This window comes from Trichechus manatus, unplaced genomic scaffold (genome assembly GCF_000243295.1).
Source record: "Trichechus manatus latirostris isolate Lorelei unplaced genomic scaffold, TriManLat1.0 scaffold00040, whole genome shotgun sequence".
NCBI classification, from domain to species: Eukaryota; Metazoa; Chordata; class Mammalia; order Sirenia; family Trichechidae; genus Trichechus; species Trichechus manatus.
Genome location: NW_004443976.1, coordinates 8364966 through 8387951, shown reverse-complemented (window position 1 = coordinate 8387951; position 22986 = coordinate 8364966). Strand labels below are relative to the sequence as shown.

The 22986-nt window shown below is 48.8% G+C and overlaps 1 protein-coding gene across 1 annotated transcript; it reads right to left on the bottom strand.

Annotated features, from left to right (window-relative positions):
* Positions 1-3712: 3712 nt before the first annotated feature.
* On the bottom strand, positions 3713-22496 carry PIRT (phosphoinositide interacting regulator of transient receptor potential channels). The gene is made up of 2 exons (XM_012555449.2): positions 22439-22496; positions 3713-4128 (listed from the first exon to the last, which is right to left on the bottom strand). Exons 1-2 carry the CDS (start codon positions 22494-22496, stop codon positions 3713-3715), a joined length of 474 nt encoding a protein of 157 aa, XP_012410903.2.
* Positions 22497-22986: the final 490 nt, after the last annotated feature.

Genomic DNA, 22986 nt, shown 5'->3' with positions numbered 1-22986 from the left:
GAGTCGGAATTGACTTGATGGCAACAGGTTTGTTTGGTTGTATTTTTTTTGCACTCTAGACAGGTACTCCCTGGGTAGTGTACGCAGTTAACATGCTTGACTGCTAACCTAAAGGTTGGAGATTCATGTCTACCCAGAGGTACCTCAGAAGAAAGGCCTGGCAACCTACTTACGAAAAATCAGCCATGGAAAACCTTATGGAGCACAATTCTACTCTGACATACTTGCAGTTGCCATGAGTTGGGCGTGACTCAATGGCAACTGGTTTTTTCTTCTCCAGAAACAACACCATCTTCTTTCTTTTTCTTTTAGGGACAGAGCAAACTAGAGCCGGCAGCAGAAAGTCAAGAACATGTGAGTCATGTAGAAAATAGCCAGGACTGAAGACTTAGAGAAGCAGGAATCTGGACCAGGAGGAAGGAAGAAGGGGCATAGAGGTAACAAGGAAACCAGGAGGTCCTGGGGAGTGAACCACCAACCTTCTTGGGCTCGCTCCTTAGTTCATGGGACATTTATTGGCAGGCTGACCCTGGAGAGTCTTCCTGCCCCACCCTGGACAGCTGATTCCGGAGGGCTCTTTTCCCATATCTCTTATTTTGACACTGGGGTTGTGGGCTGGGAAGAGTCAGGGGCTGCTGGGATCTCTCCTTCCTGCACCTGCCCTCTGCCCCTGTGAGCATCTCAGAGTAAGGGCCACCAGCTCCTATGATGGGCCAAGGAACCATGCAGGAAAGCCACATCATCCCCCTTCTCCCAAGTAGCACGCTGGGAAGAAGGCCATGTGGGGAGGGGAGGCATTTTTGAAGAATGAATTCCTAGATGCAGCCTTGGAATTCCTGATGCAACAGAAGGAAAACACAGCGGATACTGTATTAAATATAACACAAGTCAACATCACACAGATTCCTTTAGGTCTCAGATTAAACCAAACTCTCCCAACCATAATAGCTGTAGGTAGGATAATACAATCCAGTTAGCAGAAAATGTAGATGTGGTCCTCTCCTCCAGTCCACAGGCATCAAAAGATTCATGGCATGGCGGGTGATTGCCTTTTCCAGAAATGTGGCATTGAACCAGGATTGAATTCACAGATTGGGCACACCCATACCTCAGGCTGCCATGGCCCATGGGCTTTGGCAAGAAGGTCGATGATGTCCTGCCTCAGACCCACACCTGTGCGGGGGTTCCCAGTGGGGATGCATGATGTTCAGCATCTTTTCTTATAACCTCTCCTCAGTTTTCTCTGTTGAGGAACTAACTTGAGGAACAGGAGATATGGCAGGTACTGCTGGGGGCAGCAAGATGAATCCAGAACTTGGGCAGGTTCTAGAGTAGTGGTTGTCCTCAAACTTCAAGACATAGCTGGCAGTGGCATCCACACGGGCCCTCCTCCCACAGGTGTGCCCAGACTGCAAGCTGTTCTCGGGCAGATTAAACGAGACACAGGGAATGCGGGATTCCCGGGAGCTGTGACCCCACCCCGTTTGCTCCTGTTTAAGGAAGCATGGAGGAAGGTGAAAGTGAATTTGCACGTGCATGAAGGTATGAAGAAAGAAATGATCTCAAGCCTTGTCACCTGAGGCACTTGCAACACTGCCACAATTGGGCCTGACCCACCTGTGCAGGGAACTGACAGTCAGGAAGACAGGGTACACTGGTGTGTGGCTAAATGGAAGACCATTCAGGGCCATTCTGAGCAAGCCGCAAAGGCCACAGGCTCCCCAAACTCTGAGGAGCTCTCTGGCTCCTGGGGTAGGTGGGGTGGGAGGTATCTCCAGTGACAGAGGTGTCTTCCTCAAGGCCTGCCTCCTGGGATTTCCCATAATGCAGAGGGAACAAGGCTGGGTCTGACCTGCAAATGGAACCACCCTATGAAGGGTAGGGATACTCGGAGGCCTATTAGCATGGCTGCCATGAAGACCTGTGTGGTAGACCAGAAGGCTGAGGAGTCAAAAGGAATCAGCCCAAGCTAAGAAGATGACTCTTTAAATCTCATTATCAAACTCTCTCCATTGGGGCCTCTGGCCTGGCCCAGAGCAGCACGGCTAGTTCTCCCACTGGTACTACTTTCTGATCTTTCACTTAAGGGCTTCTTGGTCGCTAGAGGAAGCCCCAAGTGTTGGGCACACTTACCTCACTGGCGTGCTCTGCTTGGTAAGACAGGAATAGTACTGAGGCACTCTGGAAACCCTCTGCCAATCTCTACCACAGACTCCATGAGGCCCCCAGTGCACCCCCAGGAAGAGCCACAAGTAAGACACTTGGAGAAGCAGATGGAAGCAAGCCAAGAGAGGGGCTGACACAAAAGAGCTGGGAGACTGGCGAGGTGTCTGTGCAGTTCCTAACTTTCCTGTGAGTTTTTGCACATGCCATTCCTGCTGCCTGCAATGCTTTTCCCTTCTCCTCTTTGTAGCTCTTAACCTTTCTTTTTGTTCTCAGTGGATGACATGGCCTCCAGGAACCTCTCTGCCCTCTCCCAAGTCTGGATTAGATGCCTCCTCTGTGTTCCCATATCCACCCACATTTCCCCACCAAGAAAGTGGCACTGGATATTCTAATTGTTATATTTAATTGGCTGTGTCTGTCACTTTGGAAAGCAAGATGAAAGCAGGGACCACCTCTGTCTTGATCTCAGCCCCATGCCTGGCCCACAGCCAGGAACTCAATAAACACGTGCTCGTTTGATGGGTGGGAGCTGGGATAGCGGAGGCCGGGATTTCCTAAAGTGGATTCCATCTCTAGAAACCTACAGACCATTCAGATGTGGAGATTGATCTTCTCAGTTTTGATTCTTAATGAAGATGAGAAGGAGAAGAATCTTACATGATTCTTCTGCAGCTCTGCATCTTGTTGTTCTAGAATTGGTCGGCAGAGACGGGGGTGGGGGAAAGAGGAAGTTAGGGTAACATGCATTGTCCTTGGCTAATCGCCAAGTTCAGAGGGCAGAGGAGCAAATGGGAAGGGGTTAGGAGGTCGAGGGGAAATTGTGATACCCCCTGGCCTACCCCACTGCCTCCAGTGTAAATACTATATAAGTGGGAATCAAACGCCGTTGACTGGCTAACTCCCAGAGCCATGTCTGGGGGGTGTGCCTGGTGTTTTCCCCCGGGCCCTCGTTCACTGTTCAGTCTTTGGAATGTTTGATACTTGTGACTTGTCTGGTCTCTTGAAATGCATGTTGGCGTCTCACCGCCTTCAGGAGCTTGGTTATCAAACCCAACGGGTCAGAACTCAGCTCTCCCATCTCTCTTCTCTGAAGGTCCTCCTCTGGTCAGTTCTGGTTCTAGAAGGATATGATGTGGAATCCAGCCGTCCCACTCAGGGACTCAGACATGTAAACATGAGGTTCTCTCTGGGGCACAGCCCACCCCTGAGGACTTTCCCAGCATGCACAGCACTTGGCAAGAGATGAATGACGCTGGAAACATGAGCAGCGATGAGAGCAATGAGAATGGATGGCCACTGCCAGGATCTACGGGAAGCAGCAGTGAGAAGAGAGAGGCTAAGAGTGACATGTCCAGCAAAGTTCCTGGGCCTCATGGAGGCGGAGCCTGAGCTCCATCTTTCCCTCAGGGCCAGGAAGAGGGTCTGATTGGACCAGTTCTATGGCAAAGCCCACTGGGGAGATGGGGTTGCTGGATGTTGGGCAGCAGAACTTCTCCTCCTGGTCAAGGTGGCAGGGTAATGGTGAGAACAGAGAATGAGGCCCCCATCAGCGATTCAGGAAAAAGGACTTGAGGCTCTGGAAGAAAACGGACTTCTGTCTCTGCTTCTGCTTCTTTTTGATGATGGGCACCCACACCAGCCCGCACACCAGCATCATGAGTCCCAGGGAGAGGAAGGCAGGCCCCATCATCCGGAGGACGGCCTGGCTCTTCTCCCCCAGGTCCAGGGTGTAGGCCAAGCCGGTGATGACCACACCAAAGAGCAGGATGGCGCCACCCACGGACATGATGACGATGGGCTTGCGGTAGATTTCCCAGTTACTCCTGGGGGTGGTGGTCCAGACAGACTCACTCCTGGAGCTGATGCACAGAGAGCTGGCCGTCTGGCTGGGCAGCAGATCCTTGGACTCCGGAGACCTCTCATCAGTCTCCAGGGCCTTGGGGAGAGCCTCCATTGTCACGGCTCCTCAGGACCGGGCACCTAGGACTGGCAACAGTTAGACACAAAGATGAAGTCAAAGGAAACCGCACGCGTCCTTCCTGTGCTCAGCACCCACCTCCAGGCTGGCTCTCAGGGCGGATGATACATGAAAAGGAAAATCAGAAAAGAGCCACATAAATAAGAAACCCCCCAAGCTCATGTGGTTTTTCCTTGTGAGAGACACATGTATCATCCTAACCAACTGCTTTTAGTATTTAAAATAGGGAAAAGAGGCACCGTTTAAAAAAATCAAAACAACAACGAAAAGCTGCTGTTTATTGAATGGCATCTTATTTTTGAGTTTGACCACTTTTTAGCCGTGTGATCTTGAGTGAGTTACTTAACCTCTCTGTATCTCAGTTTATTTATCTATAAAATGGGGATAATACTATTACTTAACTTGTAGGGTTTTCAAAAGGGTTAGAAGGGTTAAATGAGTTAATGCATGGAATGCATTGGAACAATGCCTAGCATATTGCAGCACTCCATAAATATTATTAATTGCCTATTAGGATAGTGATGCACACGTATGCATGTGTGTGTGTGCGTGTGTGTGGTGCCTACTCTGTGCCAGGTACAGTGCAGTGTTTAGTGGAGATCACTTTTTCCTTCATCACATCGAATGCTACAGGGCCCTACGAAGTAAGCATTAGCCCCATTTTACAGATGAGAAAGCTAAGGCTCAGAGAGATGATGCCAACTTGCTCAAGATCACAGGGTAAGAAGCTGCCAGAGCTAAGATTTGAACCCAGTCTCTGCTTGCTCCTGAAACACCAGGCTTTTAGTGCAGCCTGGGATGTTACGTGCTTTGCCACCACAGGACAGTGATGCCTCAGGTTCAGAACATGACCTTCTAACACTTCAACGCCCCCCTCGCGGACCCTCCACATTAATTACACCCAGCCACATTTCCAACTTCCTGTTTTTAGGCCTGCTTTAGTTGACATCGAGTTGACTCCAACTCATGGCAACCCCTTATGTGTCAAAGTAGAGCTGTGCTCCATAGGGTTTTCAATGGCTGACTTTTTGGAAGTAGATTACCAGGTCTTTCTTCCGTGGCACCTCTGGGTGAACTTGCACCAGCAACCTTTCAGTTAGCAGGCAAGCACATTCACCGTTTGCACAGCCCAGGGACTCCTCTTAGGCTGTAAAGGTATGGAATCTAACTCAACTGCTCATTCCAGTTTCTCACCTGGAGCCCAGGAGCATAGCTCTTGGTGATCTGGGCTCTCTCATCTCTGGGTCTGCACAGTGGGAAGCAGAAGGTCACCTATAAGCAGCACTTCCCAAGCTGCCAACAGGCATTGCTAACCTGCCAAATACAAGCACCAGCGCAGTGCTACCTCAGATAATGTGGGACTAAAGCCCTTCATTCCATAATCAGAAATATGGGTTCAAGTGCAAATGCTTATATATTTACAATCAGGCGATAAGATATAAATGACCCATATTCACTACTTTCCTGAAGGCAGGTGTTTTTGAGAGGAAGCACAGGCCCAGAGAGCCCAGGCACGCCCTGCCTTTTTACCAAGTCACCGCCCCAATTCATTTTGAGTTTTCTCCAGTGTGTTTAGTACAGTGACTTGTACCCCAAAGATTTTTATGTATTTTGATTGAATGAGTAAGTGAATGAACAAATGAATCCCTCCCTCTCTTCCTTTCTCTCTCCCTCCCTCCTGCTCTCCCTCCGTCTCCTTCCCTCCTCCTCTTGCTTTGTTCTGCCCTCCCACTGTCTCTCCTTCCCATCTTTCTCTCCTCCTCCCTTCCTCCTTCACACATTCTTTGTCCATCCTCTCTTCCTCCCTCTTTCTTTTCCTTCCTTCCCTCCCTCCCTCCTTCCATCTTTCTCCTTCCTCCCTTCTGTCCCTTCACTGACCACTAAGACAATCCTAGCTCTCTTTCCAGTGGTACAGGGCCGACCCCTTATCCACCGTAGGCTTTTCCTACAGGGAGTGGCGTTTCCCCTGTAGTAACCTCAGTAAGCTCCGCTCTCTCAGAGCTCACCAACCACCCCTTCCTCCCGTACCCTGGTCACACATCTGTCACTTCTTTCCACCAGGACCCAGCCTAGGCCAACTGTCCTCAACAGGTGCTCCCTCCACCCTCTGCTTTCTGGCTCCCTGTCTTCCACAGTCTCTTGCCTCCAGAAATCCTAGGGTTCTTCCCCTTCTCTTTTATTTCCTATCAGGCTACCTCAGATCCCACTCACATTACCACTTACAGATAAACCTGTTTGTCAGTGCGATGGAAGAGATTTCTTTCTATAGTGAAATGTCTTTTAGGGAAGGTAGGTTATCCACCCCCAGTTACAGTGAATCCCGCTCCCTGCACCAAATACAATGCTGGTTGGAGGGCTAGAGTCAGACCCAGTTTTGACGGGGGTGCATTTTTGAAAACTGTTACTGGCCCCTGGGTAAAAGGCAGCTTGAAATGAAGGAGATGGTGCCTTCGGCTGGTGGCCCCTGAGCCCCGAGGCTCTGGAGCCTGCCCCTTCCTCCTTACCAAGACACTTCCACACATAGAAGAGCCCTTCAGTGAATGGTTTCTCCTTCAACACCTCCTGTAATGTTAAGTTCAAACTTATTTGCTCCTCCCACCCCTCCCACCACCAGGGCAGCGCAGACCTGAAGCTCTGAACAGGTGTCCTACTCCTTGAAGCGAAGACTTTGAAAGATACTAAGGTGTGTTATCCTAACACAGACACCCAGGTGTTTGCTTCCGTTTCCATCCTGCAGTATATTTGCATAAGCAAAGTAGGCATTTTTAAAGTGATCTTTCCCCTTGTGTGCTGGGGAGTGGGAAGGGAGGGGGCAGGCAGCTGGAGAACACAGAACTTTTTATGAGATTCTAGCAGGAAACATGTCAGTTATTGCAATCTGGTTTCATCTGAGGATGTTTTGTCACTTCTGGGTAGGTAGCCCTGGGTGGTGCAAACTGTTGACGCATTCAGCTGCTAATGGAAAGGTTGGAGGGTTGAGTCCACCAGAGGCACCACAGAAGAAAGTCCTGGCAATCTGCTTTTGAAAAAAAATTATCCATTGAAAACTCTATGGAGCACAGTTCTACTCTGATACACATGGGGTAGCCATGAGTCAGAATCAACTAGATGGCAACTGGTTTTGCCATTTTTACCACTTGGCAGTGAAGACCCAGGGCAAACATGATTATTGCTTTCAGATGCTAGAGAGGTTGCTGTAGAGAAGTTGAAATACAGCAATTCTCAGTTGCACCAGAGAACAGAGCTGGGCCGGGTAGGGAAGTGGCGGCTGTGGTGAGACCTGCCCTCTGGGGTGTGAGGTGGCCATCGCATCATCAGAACCGGAAGCGTTCGGCTGGGGGCGGTGGTGACCACTTCCCAGGGATAACGAGCTCCTGGATTCTCAGACGCTCTATTCTTTAGCCCTGTGAGGAGGTCATTAGTTTATTCCCATTGAACAGGGACAGAAACTGAGGCCCAGTGAGACTTTGGAGCTTGGCCAAAGCCCCAAAGTTCATGGTTGGCTGTACTGGGATTCAGGCCAAGGTCTTTGGACTCAAAGCTCCTTGTACTACACTGTGGCTGGTCCGGATGAGTTCGGAGGGTCCCGTCAACTACGAGAGTCTCTGAAATTTTTACTTTGGGATTCTTTCTGAGGTCAAGTGGCCTCTCATTGAACATACAATGATGTGACTATACAATTATCCCTAACTCTGATCACCACCACCATCTGTCAGTTTGCCATACTATGGTTGCTTATATGTTGCTGTGATGCTGGAAGCTATGCCACCAGTATTTCAAATATAGCAGTGTCACCCATGGTGGACAGGTTTTAGCGGAGCTTCCAAACTAAGGCTTAGGAAGAAAGGCCTGGCAATTTCCTTCCAAAAATTAGCCACTAAAAACCTTATGGATCAGGACCCAGAGTTATAAAAAAAATCCATCCGGAAAATCGATAAATAGAATTGAAAGCATACATCAAACCAAAAAAAAAAAAAAAAAAAAACCATTACAGGCAAGTCAATTACAACTCATGGCAACCCCCTATGTTTCAGAGTAGAGCTGTGCTCCATAAGGTTTCCTTGGCTGTAATCTTTACAGAAACACGCTGCCAGGCCTTTCTTCTGCAGGACCGCTGCCTGGGTTCAAACCGTCAACCTCGTGGTTAGTAGTCGAGCGCTTAACCATTTGCGTCACCCAGGGATTCCTATGCATTCCTTATAAACCAAACCCACTGCCGTCAAGTCGATTCTGAATCATAGCGATCCTATGGGACAGAGTGGATTTCCAAGGGTTTCCAAGGAGCGGCTGGTGGATCTGAACTGCTGACCTTTCAGTTAGCAGCCCAGCTCTTAATCATTGTGCCACCAGGGCTCCGCGTTCCTTATAGTTCTGCTCAAATACCACTCCTGAGCCAATCACTCCCCGCTCCCCGCCCCCCTACAGTCTCATCTTCTCCCAGAATTCTATCCTTCGGCTTACTTATCGCTGTCATGATTTTAAATATACTGCTTCAAAGAGTGTCCGTTCTGAAGCCTGTCTCACCTGCCCCATTGCAAGCACCATGAAAGCAGAGCGGGGACCAATCCTAGCACATACCACAGTGCCTGGCACACAGCAGGCGCTCAAAAAAAAAAAAAAACCCTATAGATCATAGAATATTGTCCGGTATAGTGCTGGAAGAGGAGCCCCCTAGGTTGGAAGGCACTCAGAATACACAGTGGCCACAACAACAGACTCAAGCACACCGACGATTGTGAGGATAGCCCAGGACCAGGCAATGTCTTATTCTGTTGTACATGGGGTCGCCGTGAGTGACAGCTGACTCAACAGCAACAAACGACACTGATCCACTGCGCACCATGTGAGAAATAAGAACAACGTTCTAAGTTTTCTATAATGTTACATTTATTCAGTTGAAAGGACTCTCTGTTATTCTGAGATTTTGTCCTTCTTTCTTTTTTTGGTGTTGAAATATTTTTTATTTTATGAAATGACTGTGATAGAGGTTGACTGTTGGTTTTGTTATTATCTGTATTTGCCAAGATAAAAAGTTAGGTAGATGCCTAGATGCACACACACACACACATATACATATACGCATATATATATACATACGGCCCTGGTGGCGCAGTGGTTAAGAGATCAGCTGCCAACCAAAGGGTCGGCAGTTTGAATCCACCAGCTGCTCCTTGGATACCCTGTGGGACAGTTCTCCTCTGTCTTACTGGGTTGCTATGAGTCGGGATCAACTCAACGGCAATGGGTTTTCTTTTTTTTGAGATATATATATATATAAATTGTAACGGCCCATGAAAACCATTAATTTAGTTGATTTACTTGTAAGGAAGATGGTCATTGGAGAGCGAATGGGCGGGCAGGGCTGCATTTCCTAGGCAGTGACTGAAGAAGAAGCACTCTCCTCTGGGCAGGGGTGAGGACTGTGACATCTTCTGTCTTTCTCTCTCACTGTGACCAGGGAGGAGGCCGTGGACGGGACACTGCAGGGAAGAATCAGGCTCACTCTCAAAGTTCTTGCAAGTCACTGAGCTTACCTGCAGTGGCTGCTGTGATGGAAAGATCCAGGTCTCTGGCACCAGTGAGACCACTGTTTGAACCCAGCTTTGCCCCTTATAAGCTGTGGCACCTCGGACAGGTTTACTAATCGCATATGTAAAATAAGGATAACAGGGTATCTCTCTCATAGGGTTGTTGTGACTGCCGAATGTCTTAAAGCACTAACACAAGACAATAGTCCCAGTGGTGACTGTAGTTATTTTCCTTTTGAGTCCTTGTTTTCTCATCTGTAGAATGAAGAAGTTGGGCTAAGTGACTTCTAAAGCTATTTTAGATAGGTTGGAATTGACTCGAGGGCAACGGGTTTTGGGATGTTTATAGGCAGTGAAAGGTCCCTCAGTGTCGCAAGCAGTCCGCAATCAGTTACTAACCTACAGGTTGGCGGTTCAAACCCACATAGCAGCACCATGAAAGAAAGGCCTTCTGGAAGGATCACAGCCAAGAAAGCCCTATGGAAGAGCACAATCCTACTCGGACACACATGAGGGCACCGTGAATCAGAATCGACACGACGGCAACGCATTAGAGGTAGTGATTTGCTGTGGCTCAGTCAACGCCAGCTAACAACAACAACACAGCTAGTGAATCGGACATGAATTCTGAGAATCAGGCTGCACCACCTCAGGGCTGTATGAGTTTTATAGGAATCCCTGCGTAGTGCAAATGGTTAATGTGCTCAGCTGCTAACCGAGGGGTTGGGGGTCTGAGCCCACCCAGAGGTACCTTGGAAGAAAGGCCTGGTGATCTGCTTTTGGAAAATCAGTCATTGAAGATCCTGTTGGGCAGAGTTCTACTCTGACGCCCATGGGGTCGCCAGGGGTCGGGATCAACTACATGGCAGCTGGTAGGAGAGAATGAGTTTTATCACATTTTATCAAAATCCTATGAAGATTTTTTTTTTTTCCCCTGATACCATGGTTTCTCAACAGTGGCACTGTTGACATTGTAGATTGAATAACTGTCTGTGTGGGAAATTGCCCTATGCATTGTAGGACGTGTAGCAGCACCCTTGACCTCCACCCACTAATCGCCACGGCACTCCCTCACAAGATGTGACAATCGAAAATGTCTCCAGATATTGTCAAATGTCCCCCGAAGGGCAAAACTACCTTCTGGTTGAGAACCACTGTTTTATACCTGACTTTCCTCCCCTCCTAGACTGCAAAGTGCTCCAGGGCCGAGGCTGGGTTTGCCCATCCTCCACCTGCACAGCTCCTGCACACAGCCCACCACTTAGGACAGGGCTCCAAGGCTGCAGGTCTGTGCAGGCGCTAGGCATCATTCCAGGAGCTGGTCCACCCTTTCAGCTTCGAATGAAGTTACTGGGCTGGCTTGTATGTCTCAGGGATTACCTCACTCGCCTTCCTTTAAGGTCCCTGGCAACTAGGAGTGGACAAGGACTGAGGCCGGAGGAGAACACGGAAGGCTCTGGGAGGTACCCCCTCCGAGCTACCCACAGATTTGAATGTTGGCTCACCCTTCAGGGGAGCAATTTGAAAAGCGAAGCCAGGTTCCTCTTCCCTGGAGACCAAGTGTGGAGTGTGAGGAGGTGGAGTCAGTGGGTGGAGACTTCCTAGGGGTGGGCAGGCTGCGGGCTGGAGACAAGAACGCGCTGGTCTGGGATTACACAGCCAGGAGCATGGAAGAAGGACAACTACATCATGAATGGATCTCACAGGTGTATGCTAACCACTAGGAGTCAGACACAAAAAGGATACTTGCTGCATGACTTCACTTACATAAAATGCAAAAACATGCAAGGGGATCTATGCTATTGGAGGTCAGGATGGTGGTGACCTTTGGGTGGGGGTTGTGACCGGAAGGAGGCCATGAGGAGGACTTTTAGGGTGCCGGCCATATTGTGATTCTTGACCCGGCAGCTGGCTACATGGGTGTATACTATTTGAGCTGTACACTTATGATATGACCACTTTTCTGTGCATATATAATATGTCAACAAAGTGTTCAAACAAAGATAATTAAAAGATATAACTAAAGGCAATATGCTCCTTTCTTTGGGTTCTAAAGTACAAAGACATTTTGGGATAATTAAAAAAAAAAAAAAAAAAAACCGATGCCTTTGAGTCAATTTCAACTCATAGCGACCCTACAGAACAGAGTAGAGCTGCTCCATAGGGTTTCCAAAGAGCAGCTAGTGGATTTGAACTGCCGACCTTTTGGTCAGCAGCTGAGCTCTTAACCACTGTGCCACAAGACTCCTTGGGATAATTAAGGAGATTTTTAATATGATCTGGGTATTAGATGTCAAGGAGTTAAGATTTTTATTAAGTATGAAAGCAACATTATTTTGGAGAGGCGTTTTGAAGCATATAGGGGTGATATGTTATGATTTATACTAAAATACCTAACAGCAGCTTGAGAAAGCAGGTGCTAGTCGCCCCATTGCTAAGTCTTGGCCTCCAGGTGAAGCCATTCAGTCTCTCTTCCTTCTCCCTCTCCCGCCCGACCACAGGGTTTCCAAGGAGCGGCTGGTGGATTCAAACTGCCGACCTTTTGGTTAGCAGCCGAGCTCTTAACCACTGTGCCACCAAGTCTCCTCCTTTCCCACAAACAGGCCTATCTCTAGAGGTCTGTGTTCTTCCATCCTCCAAGCAGCATGGTTTTACCTACAGAGTCCTGACCCTCGAGGACATATCAACTGCAGACACCCTCAGTGCAAAGAGGGGAGAAGAGGGACTTTCCTCTGTGTCTTCTGAAAGGGAGCGTTAGCATTACGGTTTTCTATAAGGGCCCAAATCGTAAATACTGTATTTTAGGCTGGTGTGCCATGTGGCCTCTGTCACAGCTACTCAGTTTTGCCATTGTAATGTGGCACAAACAGTATGTGCTCACCACGGAAGAAAGTCCTGGCGACCTGCTTCCATTAAGATTACAGCCAAGAAAATCCTATGGAGCTTGGTTGTACTCTGTAACACACGGGGTCACTGTGTGTCAGAATCGACATGACAGCACTGGCTTTGGTTTTTGGTTTTGTACCATATGGCCTCTCTCACAGCTACTCAACTTTGCCATTGTGAAAAGAAAGCAGGCTTAGAGAAATGTAAAACAAATGAGTATGGCTGTGTTCCAAGAAAACTTTATGTATGAAAACAGGAAAGACAGCTGGATGTGGTCTGTCAGCTATAGTTTGCTGACCCCTGATACAGGTGTTCAATGCAACACCCAGACTCGGTTCCTTGACTTCCTCCATGCCAGCGGCCTTCGTGTCTACTTAACTACAGCTACCCTCTCTCTTGGCCATATGTTGGACTGCCCTGAACCACTCCCCTATAAAAATCTTAAATTCCCATTTGACTTTCTGACAATAACCTCTCATCTTTCCAGCTCCTTCACTACCTAACTTGACAAAATCATTTTCTTCTGCTTCGTCAAGTCCTCCATGTATTTGACCCTCTGCTTTGCTTACCAAACTTATTCTCTTCGTGCTAAGCCTTGGCTCAAGGGTCTATCACTTCCACTCATGTCTCTTGCTGATCTCCTTAAATCCCTGACCCATGGTCCCCAGCAACATGCTGACCCAGCTCAGTCTGAGAGCCCCCCTTTCCCTGCTCCCACTAAGCACCGCTAGAAAACATATCACTCTACAGATTAATGTGTTACAATTTTACCTGAGCCCTCCATACTGCCAGATGTTATTGTGTGTTCCCCAAGTCAGCTCTTAGTCCCACTTGCCATTCTCCTCAAACTTATATGCCAGCACTAACCCCCTCTCACTCACTCAAAGATAACCTCTCCTCCTACTTCATTAATCAGGAACTCCTCTAAATTTCTGCCCACCCTATCTACAAACCGAGCTGAATCTGCCCCCATCCTTCCTGTTTTCCTTGTTGGCACTACGGAAGGAATGTCTTTCCTACCAAAAACTAGTTTCTCCACCCGAGTGCTGGGCCCTGCCCTTCTTGTCTAATGGAAGAGTCAGGAGGGGACTTTCCGGTGTGGATGGAAGCATTCTCTCCTGGAATACTGCTGTGGTTCACATTTGTCAAAACAAAGATGTCACCTTGAGGACTAAGGTGTGCCTGACCCAAGCTATGGAGTTTTCAGTTGCCTCATACGCATGCAAAAGCTGGACAATGAATAAGGAAGAATGAAGAAAGACTGACACCTTTGAATTATGATGTTGGCAAAGAATATTGAATACAGCATGGACTGCCAAAAGAATGAACAAATCTGTCTTGGAAGAAGTACAGCCAGAATGCTCCTTAGAAGTGAGGATGGCGAGACTGTGTCTCACATACTTTGGACATATTATCAGGAGGAACCAGTCCCTGGAGAAGGACGTCATGCTTGGTAAAGTAGAGGGTCAACGAAAAACAGAAAGACCCACAATGAGATGGATTGACACAGTGGCTGCCAACAATGGGCTCAAGCATAACAATGATTGTGAGGATGGTGTAGGACCTGGCAGTGTTTCATTCTGTTGTACACAGGGTTGCCATGAGTCGAAACCAACTCGATGGCACTTAACAATGTTTGTCAATTGATGTACTAAGATTTGTGTATTTCTATGTGGGTAATTGCACCCCACAAAAGAGAACGATAAAAATCTTCATAATAACCAAGGGGAGCAGGGTGAAGAGTGGCAGAGGGACAGCTAAACCAGGAATGCAAGAATGTTGGTGGTTGTTGAAGCCAAGTGATGGTACAGGGGGATTCATCACACTATTTTGAATAAAATTAAACATTTTTACATGAAAAATTAAAAACAAACAAAAGCATAACTAAGACCATGACTCTGTCTGCTGAAGAGCTCATGGTGTCCACGTTCACTTGGTATGTGGTATCTCTGACAAATGAGGTGAAGAGATGTCTCAATTGGCAGGGAGAGAACTGGCTAGAAAACAGTGCTTTTGGCTCCCTCTCACACACTCATACATTAATCCCTGTAAATTTGGTTTGGAGTCCCAGGGTGGTATAAATGATTAATGTGCTCAGCTGCTAACCAAAAGGTTGAAGGTTGAAGTCCACCCATAGGTACCTTGGAAGAAAGGCCTGGTGATCTACTTCTCAAAAATCAGCCATCGAAAACCCTACAGAGCAGTTCTACTCCGACACCCATAGGGGAATCGACTCCATGGCAACTGGTGATTTTAAATTGGGTTTGGTGGTGCAGAATATGCAAGCTGTGAAGAACAATTAGTGTCCAAGATAGCAAGAGCCCGCTACTTTTCCCTTCAATAGATTCCTGGGTGTCTGAAATGTGCCACTTAATGGGAACGGCCGCTGTAAGTAAAATAATTGAACTATTCCTTGGAGCTGAAGGGATACGTGTCTCAGCACTTACTGGCTGGAAGCCCTTTTTCCCTACAGCCTCCTTAGGGCGGGGGCTGGTCTTACTCAGCTTTCTAGTCCCTCCAGGAGGTGGCTCAGTGCTTTGCTGAGGCTGGGGACTCAGCAGGCATTTGTTAAATGACTAAATAAACACGAGAGCTATCACAGGGGAGGAAGGAGAAGACTGTACAGGTTGTTTGCAAAGTAGAGCTTACCATGCAAATTTACTTTTTTTTTTGAGTTTCTGCTTGATGTTAAGAGTTAGAACCCGGTCAGCATTTCAATGCCAAGTCATTATTCTTAAATTGTTGTAACCAGTACCCTCTGGTCTTAGAGCAAGGTGGGTAGGAGGGGAACAAGTGACAAAGGGGCAGAAGAGACAGTTGCAAAGGGGCAAAGGGAATACACCAACCAGCTCCCCTCCCCCTTCCTCAGCCCCTCGAACTCACTGCCCACTTCACCAAGACTGATTGCTGTCTGCTGGCCAAAGTTCTTACAGTCTCCAAGGTACCCTGAGCTGCTTCTCCAAAGCAGAAGAAGTCAGTGATGCTTGGGGAAGGTGGATTCTTTCCATACAGTAATTACCGTCTACCCAACCCTTATCCGGTGCTAGGGACTATGCTAAAGGCTTTATCTGTATCACCTCCTGTAATCCTCCTGACAGCTTGATAAGGAAGGTACAATTATTACCCCCGTTTTGCAGGTGAGGAAGCTGAGGCTCAGAGAAGTTAAGTGACTTACCCAGAGTTACCCAGCGGGCGAGTAGCGAGCCAGGATTGGAAGGCAAGCTTTGGAGCCTGGTTTGAGTCTATCCTGTTCCAAGCTGAGGCTGTGACCTTTCTGCACAAGTGCTGCTTCTGCTTGTCTTTGGGAATAGGCAGGTGAAAGGGCACTTGTGATGGGACCTAGGAAATGATTAGGACCACAAGGGTGGTTGTTCATATGAAATGCAAATTTAACTGGATGGGTTGTAATTTTACCAAATGGTGGGGGGTTACGCCTAGGACCGCTGGGTGGAGCTGCTGAGAACGTGGGCCCGAGGCCGGGACCCTGAGTGGGGGCCAGCAGAGAAGCAAGAAGCCTGTGGCAGAGCAGCCATCCAAGTCACCACCTTCATCTTCCCACGAATTGAGCACAGAACGCCAGGTGGGAACCACTGCCTTCACCTGGCGCATCTCTTTTAATCCACACGTGTTCTCCCCACCTATCTGCTGTTACTGTTACCATCATTCCCATTTTACAGAGAGCAAATGGAGGCTCCGAGCTGCCTGACCCCAAATCCTGGCCTTTTAAATACTGCACCATGCTTCCTCAAGGGTGGTACAAATTTAATGGCTGCTGTCCAGTTGATTTCACTCATGGCAACCCTGTGTGTGTCAGAGTAGAACTGTGCTCCACTGGGTTTTCAGTAGCTGATTTTTTGGAAGTAGATCGCCAGGCCTTTCTTCCAAGGTGCCTCTGGGTGGCTCCAAACCTACAACATTTTGGTTAGCAGCCGAGTGTATTAACTGCATTACCCAGGGTGCAAAAGTAAATAAATTTAAAAAAATTTTAAAAGCCCTGCCTTTTTTTTTTTCCTGTCTTCCTCACATTCTTCCTTCTAACCCTCCTACCACCCTTACACCTGCACATTTTTACCTCAGAACTCACTCCCCAGACCTTACCCTGCCACCTCTTCCTTTCAACATGCTGAACATGGTCACTATTAATAGGACTACCAGAATTAGCAAATCAATTTAAGAAATGTCCAGATACATTTGAATTTCATATAAACAGCAAGTAATTTTTTAGTATGTCTCACATATTACACAAGACATGCTTATACCAAACAAATTATTCACTGTTTATCTGACATCCGAATTGAACTGGATGTCCTGTATTATGTCTGGCAACCCTAATATCCTAAAAGGGCCTGCTGTGTTTGGGCCTTCCCAATCTTCTCCTTCCCAGCCCCCTCCACCTAGAGCTCCCATAGGAGCTGGGCTATTCTGGGAATTACGAGGACTGAAGGCAGACTCTTTTGCCAGGCTGAGGTGAGAGAGGCCACGCATTACCTCTGAGCGGGGAGACTGGGCCCCAGTGAGCAGGGTCAGGGTCTGAGAAGTGGGGAAGGCAGGCCACAAAATGCAAGGGGAAGAGACAGCACAATTTATGATTCCTGAGGAAGACGGGGACGCGAGTTTCCTTGTGAAGCGTGGCCAGATCTCTGTCCCCACTGGAGTCTCCACCAATGCCCCATTCAGCTCTACCCTAGGGTCTCTTATCTCCCCTCACTGCCACCCCTCCACAGGAGCTGCACTTGGGGAAGGCTTACACTCTGATAAGGTGAGTGGGGCCCAGCACCAGAGCTGATAAAACAGAAGCCAGGGCCACCCATCTGTCACCAGCTCACAGATGAGGTGAGCATCTCTAGGAAGGAAATCTCCCCAAAGTTCACACTCAGCCTAGAGACTGTCATTTATCTCCCTCTCCGTACCACACAGCTGGTGCCCAGGCCCTGCCCAGGGACAGGGTGGAAAGGAGCTAGGTGATAATATAATGTGTGGCTCTACCCGAGTGAGGGGTCCGCATGGTACCCCTCTTCCCCGAGATGACAGAGCTGTGCTGGGTCCATGCTGGTGTGTGCCGGCCCTGTTCCCCCTTTCGGAGATAATCTCTGCCCCCACTGGCCTGCTACACTTTGTTTCCCTGGCACCTGCCCTGGGCACCTGCCATACCTGCAGGAAGGAGGGAACGGTAGACGCTGAGGTCAGATATAGGATGGCCAGAAGGACAGTCCGGGCGTGAGGTCCCACCCATGTACTCCGGGGTCTGAGGGAGGCCTTGTACTTCCTGTCTGCCTCTGCCTAGGTTCGGGAGGACAACCACCTACCCACTTTTCCCCACAATGGGTGCCGAGGGTGAGGGCTAGATGCTAGAAGGTTAGAAGCAGCCCTCTGCACACAGCTTCCCTTCTGCCAGGCACAAAGCCCAGGTGGTTCCCCCTCCCGCCTCTGCCACCACTCTCAGCCAGAACCCTCACGGAGCACCCCTCAGCCTGTTGGCAGCTGGCAGAGCCCCCACCCAAAGCATAACCCCTCTTCTCTGCCTGTTCCTCATGTTTCCCTTCCAACTCCAGCTCAAAGGCTCAGCACACTCTACAGCAAAGTTAAACCCAGCTTGTTCCTCCAGGGAAATGGAAGGAAGGGCAGGGGGCACAATCTTCTCCTTACTTACTGTCCTCGGTGTCCCAGGGGAGGAGGAGGGACCTGGGAATCACTTGGTGTTCACACTGGGAGGAAGTCAGCGGTGAGTTTCTGCTCAAGTCCTTCATCAGGGCTGCAGAGCCTCCCTGGCCCCATCCAGAAGTCGGTGTGCAGCGAATCCCAGCAACTGAGTAGGCTCTAGCAGGGATGAGCTCACCAGGATATGGGCTAATGGGTTAACCCTTTGTAGGCTGCTGGCACAGGCACTGATCATGGGGCTTTCTCAGCTCTGCTCAACCACTGTTAGATGAATCTTGTGAAAAATTAATGAAGCTTCGCTGCAGTCTGTCTTCAAGATTTGTTGGAGACGTGCATTAGGACGGTGCTAGGCAGGGCTGCTTCTCCTGACTTAGGCTCAGAAATCAGAAGACCTGGTGTTTCTGGGTTGGTGGAGGTGTGTGGTGAGGATGGCGATGGTGACGGGCTGTCAAAGGGTGGATTATTCCTCACCACTCAGAAGCTTTGCTAGCTCTGATCAACTCATGCCTTGGTAAGCATAACTGCTGTCCGGAAATGTGGATAGATGGGGTAGACCAGTCAAGTAGGAGGGAAGCTCATTTCCTGGGTGCCTACCTATATCAGAACCTGTGGTAGCCAGCCTCCAAGATGACCTCTGATGACTCACACCTTGTGATGATCACACTCCCTCAATGAATAGGAGATCTGTGTTACCAGTAAGGTATTGTAGACATGATGGATGCAACTTCTGAGGCTAGGTCATAAAAGACATTGCAACTTCTGCCTTCCTCTCTCTTGGACCACTCATGCTGGGGGAAGCCAGCTGCCATGTTGTAAGGACACTCAAGCAGCCCTTTGGACCAGTCCATGTGGTGAGGAACTGAGGCCTCCTGCCAACAGCCAGCACCAATTTGTCATCATTGTGAGCAAGCCACCTTGGAAGCAGATCCACCAGCCCCAGTCAAGCCTTTGGATGATGCAGCACAAGGCAACATCTTGACTGCAACTTCATAAGAGCCCAAAGACAGAACCACCCAGCTAAGCCACTCCCAAATTCCTCAGCCAGGGAAATTGTGTGAGCTTGTAAGTTATCGATGTCTTAGCTAAGTTTTAGGATAATTTATAACACGACAGATAACTAATACGAGACCTGTGACAAATGCTTCATAATGATCTTACAAAATTATCATAGTAGCCCCTAAAAGAACTATTATCATCCCTATCTTATAGATGAGGAAACTGAGGTTCAGATAAAAGCAGTGATCTGCCCAAGGGCTCAATCTAGTGACAGACAAAGCTGATTTCCAAAGCTGAGGGACCGCTGAGAGAGGGGAAGGCAGCTAGACTGGTGGGCGGTGGGGTGGGGAAGAAAGGTGAGACAGGAATGATGTGGCTGTAGAAGCGGAGAGGAGGTCAAAGCCTATTTCCCTGAAAGCAGTGTTTATAGCTATTTCACATCTTTATTTTTTAGCTACAGGTAAGAACTTCAGGTAGTTACTCGAATTACTATTGTAGCATCAACAATAGCTGTGTGGCCTTGGGAAAGTCATTTAACCTTTCTGTGCCTCAGTTTCTCATATTTCAAATGGTGATAATGGAAATATCTATCTCTTAGGATTGTTGTGCGAATAAAAAGTAAATACAGGTCAAGAACTGTGCCTGGCACATGGAAAATAACTGGTGTATGCTATTATTATTAGTTTACTTTATAGTTAGGTCTGGGAACTCTGTTTTGGATTTTGGAGAGAGCACTTATAGACGTATTTAACATCCTTGGTTCCAAGATGGCAGGGATACTCTGGGAACTTTCCAGTGCCTCTTGGGTGGGCACTGTATGTTACAAACTACCAGATGCCTGCAACAGAAGGTTAGATCAGCACATGGGACGTCCCCAGGGGCCCAGACATCTCTGAGCTGGGGGCAAACACAGCATGCTCGCCCTGGCTGCTCTTGTCTTTCCTGATGACATCCCGGTTGCTTCTCATGGGCTGCCTGCTGTTATGGGGATGAGAAGAGAATGCTGAAAATGTTTCACTGGGAGAGAGAGTTTTCAGCTCTATAAATCGCAATCAAATTGGGGAAGCTGGGTGTGAGGTGCTGAGTTGCCAGTTCTCAAGATGCTGATTGTTAAGATTCTGAGAGCCAGCCTGGCCCCTGCCCTTCCCCACAAGACTTTGAGAATGTGGAGGAGCCACTCTTTCTCAGTGGAAGGGGGGTGGGTGGCGGAGGGTCTTTGCTGTTGGCTCCAGCACACTGAGGATGCTTCCTCTGTGGTCTGCAGGGGAAGCTCTCCCACAAGTGGTCCAGGGAAGCAGAAGTCCAAAGCAGGAATGGGATTGATTCTCTGGCACCTTGATTTCCTTACCTGTGAAATGATAAGGAGATGTCCCGACTGGGGAGGCTCTGCAGATCCTGGTGTGATAAATGGCTAGAGAAGTGGAGGGCTGGGGGGAGGCGGGGGAGCCTGTCCTCTGAGCTGGCGTGACAGCATCACGCTGAGCATGAGAGGTGAGCTTTCTCTGCTTAGGGAAATGGAGAGTGGGAGACATGCAATGAGTGTCCAAGGGAACTCGACTTTGAGGGCTTTTGAGGCTGTTGCTTGCTCTGCGGTAGATGCCTCTGACTTACGTTCAAATCATTTGTTAGATCAAATGGCCTGGCATGTGAAGGAATCCCGGGTGAATTCTTTTGCAATGCATATAATCAAATAATTTTATTTTTTTCTAAGTCCAGACTTCTATGCTTTTCCCCATCTTCTGCACAGTGTAGCAGTGTGTGTAATTGTTGTCGTTGCTAGTTGCCTTTGAGTCAACTCCAATTCATGGTGACCCCATGTTTGCAGAGTAGAACTGCTCCAGAGAGTTTTCAATGGCTGTGATCTTTTGGAAGCAGATCGCCAGGCCTTTCTTCTGAGGTGCCTCTGGATGGGATCGAATCGCCAACTTTTCGGTTAGTAGATGAGCGCAAACAGTTTTGTGCCATCCAGGGACTTGACCTATACCTGTATCTATATACTAGTGGGGGATTTGGGGTCAGAGGAGAAAGTGCCCAGGAGAAGTTGTGCTGACTGCAGGCTTCTCCCTAGCAGGACAGGCAAGGAGGTGTGAGAAGCCAGTCTGATCCCTGAGCTGTCATCTCTAAATGTCCTGTGAGGAAGAGGCTGCTGCTGCTACAGCTGAGGTATGGGAGGGGCAGAAAACAGTCAGGGCACTGCCTGGAGAACAGCTCTCGGCTCTCCAATAGACAGAGCCCTTGTTCCCAGCCCCCGCAGCCAGCGGGCTCAGCCCTGCCCCTCCACCTGCTGCCCAGTCTTCTGTGCAACAGCTTTATGATACAGGTGACCCATCACCCAGATTTGTCAGGATGCATGGTCTCCCAGGACACTGGACTTCCAGTGCTAAAACCAGGGAAGTCCCAGACAAATCAAGGCGTGTTAGTCACCCCAATAAAATCTTTTGGGCGGTGAAATACCATTCCAAACCCCACATCTGTGCACACGCGTCTCTCTGCCTGGAATGCCCTCTCTGCCCAGCTCCGTCAGCTCACCCACTCCACCTGGCCTCACCGCCTCCGCAAACTTCCCTAAGCTGGCCTCGAAGCCCTGGCTAGGTTCAAAGCCCCTCACCTGTGCTTTCCCGGCTGCTCTGTTATACAGCTTGTGCTTGTCTGCATCAGCACCCCCTCCCCACCATGGCTCTCAAGCTACTTGGAACACTTTTTAAAACATTACAGAAAATTTTAAGCATACACAAAAATAGAGAAAATTATCTAATGAACCCCCATGTGTCTGCAAGCCAGTTTCACAATCATCAATGCGAATTCTTTTTCATCTATTTCCCTTCTACATTTTTTCTGAGTGTTTTAAAGCGAGTTCCAGAGTTAGCATCTCCCATCAATCCTTGCATGTGGAGATGTGTGTCTCTAACCCCTCCCTCGCTCTTCTCCCCCTCCGTCTGTCCCTCCCTCGCTTTCCTTCCTTCTTTCTTTCTTTTTACAGTACCCACAATGCCATCATAATCATACATGAAATCTGATCATCATAATTTAATATCTCCTAATGCCCACTCCACATTTACATTTTTCTGATTATCTCAAAAATATCTTTTTATAGTCAGTTTTCTCCCAGTCAGGATCCAAACAAGCTCCAGCTGTCATTCTTCGTAGCTCTGTTTCCTACGTGTCTTTTCATCATCTGTGACAGCCACTCCCTCCTTTTCTCATGCCACTTGTTTACTGAAGGTACCAGGTTGTTCGGCGTATGGAACACCCTGCATTCTGGACGCGGCTGCCTGCTTCCTCATGGCGTCGTTTCACGCGTTCCTCCACTCTGCAAGGGCTGCGTCTCGACTTCCCCTGCGGCCCTAGTACAAGGCCTTGGCCAGGAGAGGGGCCCAGCCAATGTGGAATAAATGACCAGATGAACGTCCATAAAGCACCTTACACTGTACAGACGCCTTCTGCCTGGGTGTCACGTGGTCCTCACAGCAGCACGTGAGCCTCCAGTTCATACATCCCAGAGCTTCTCAGGGGAGATGCTGGGACAAATCACCAGGACTGAAGACTCCCAGGGCAGCGGTCCTTTCCCCCACCCCTCTCACCTGGAGTCACGGGGATTACCAGATAGGGACTCTCACATTAACTGCACATCTCAGGGGCCCCTCAGGACTCCGTAGGCCCTGGGCGTCTCCTGCCAGTGCCCGTCCAGAGGCGGAGTTACGGTCTGACCACGGAGGAAGCCTGGATTGGGGTCAGCGAGGAGAGAGAGGAGGTGGGCGCTGCACCATTGCCGTG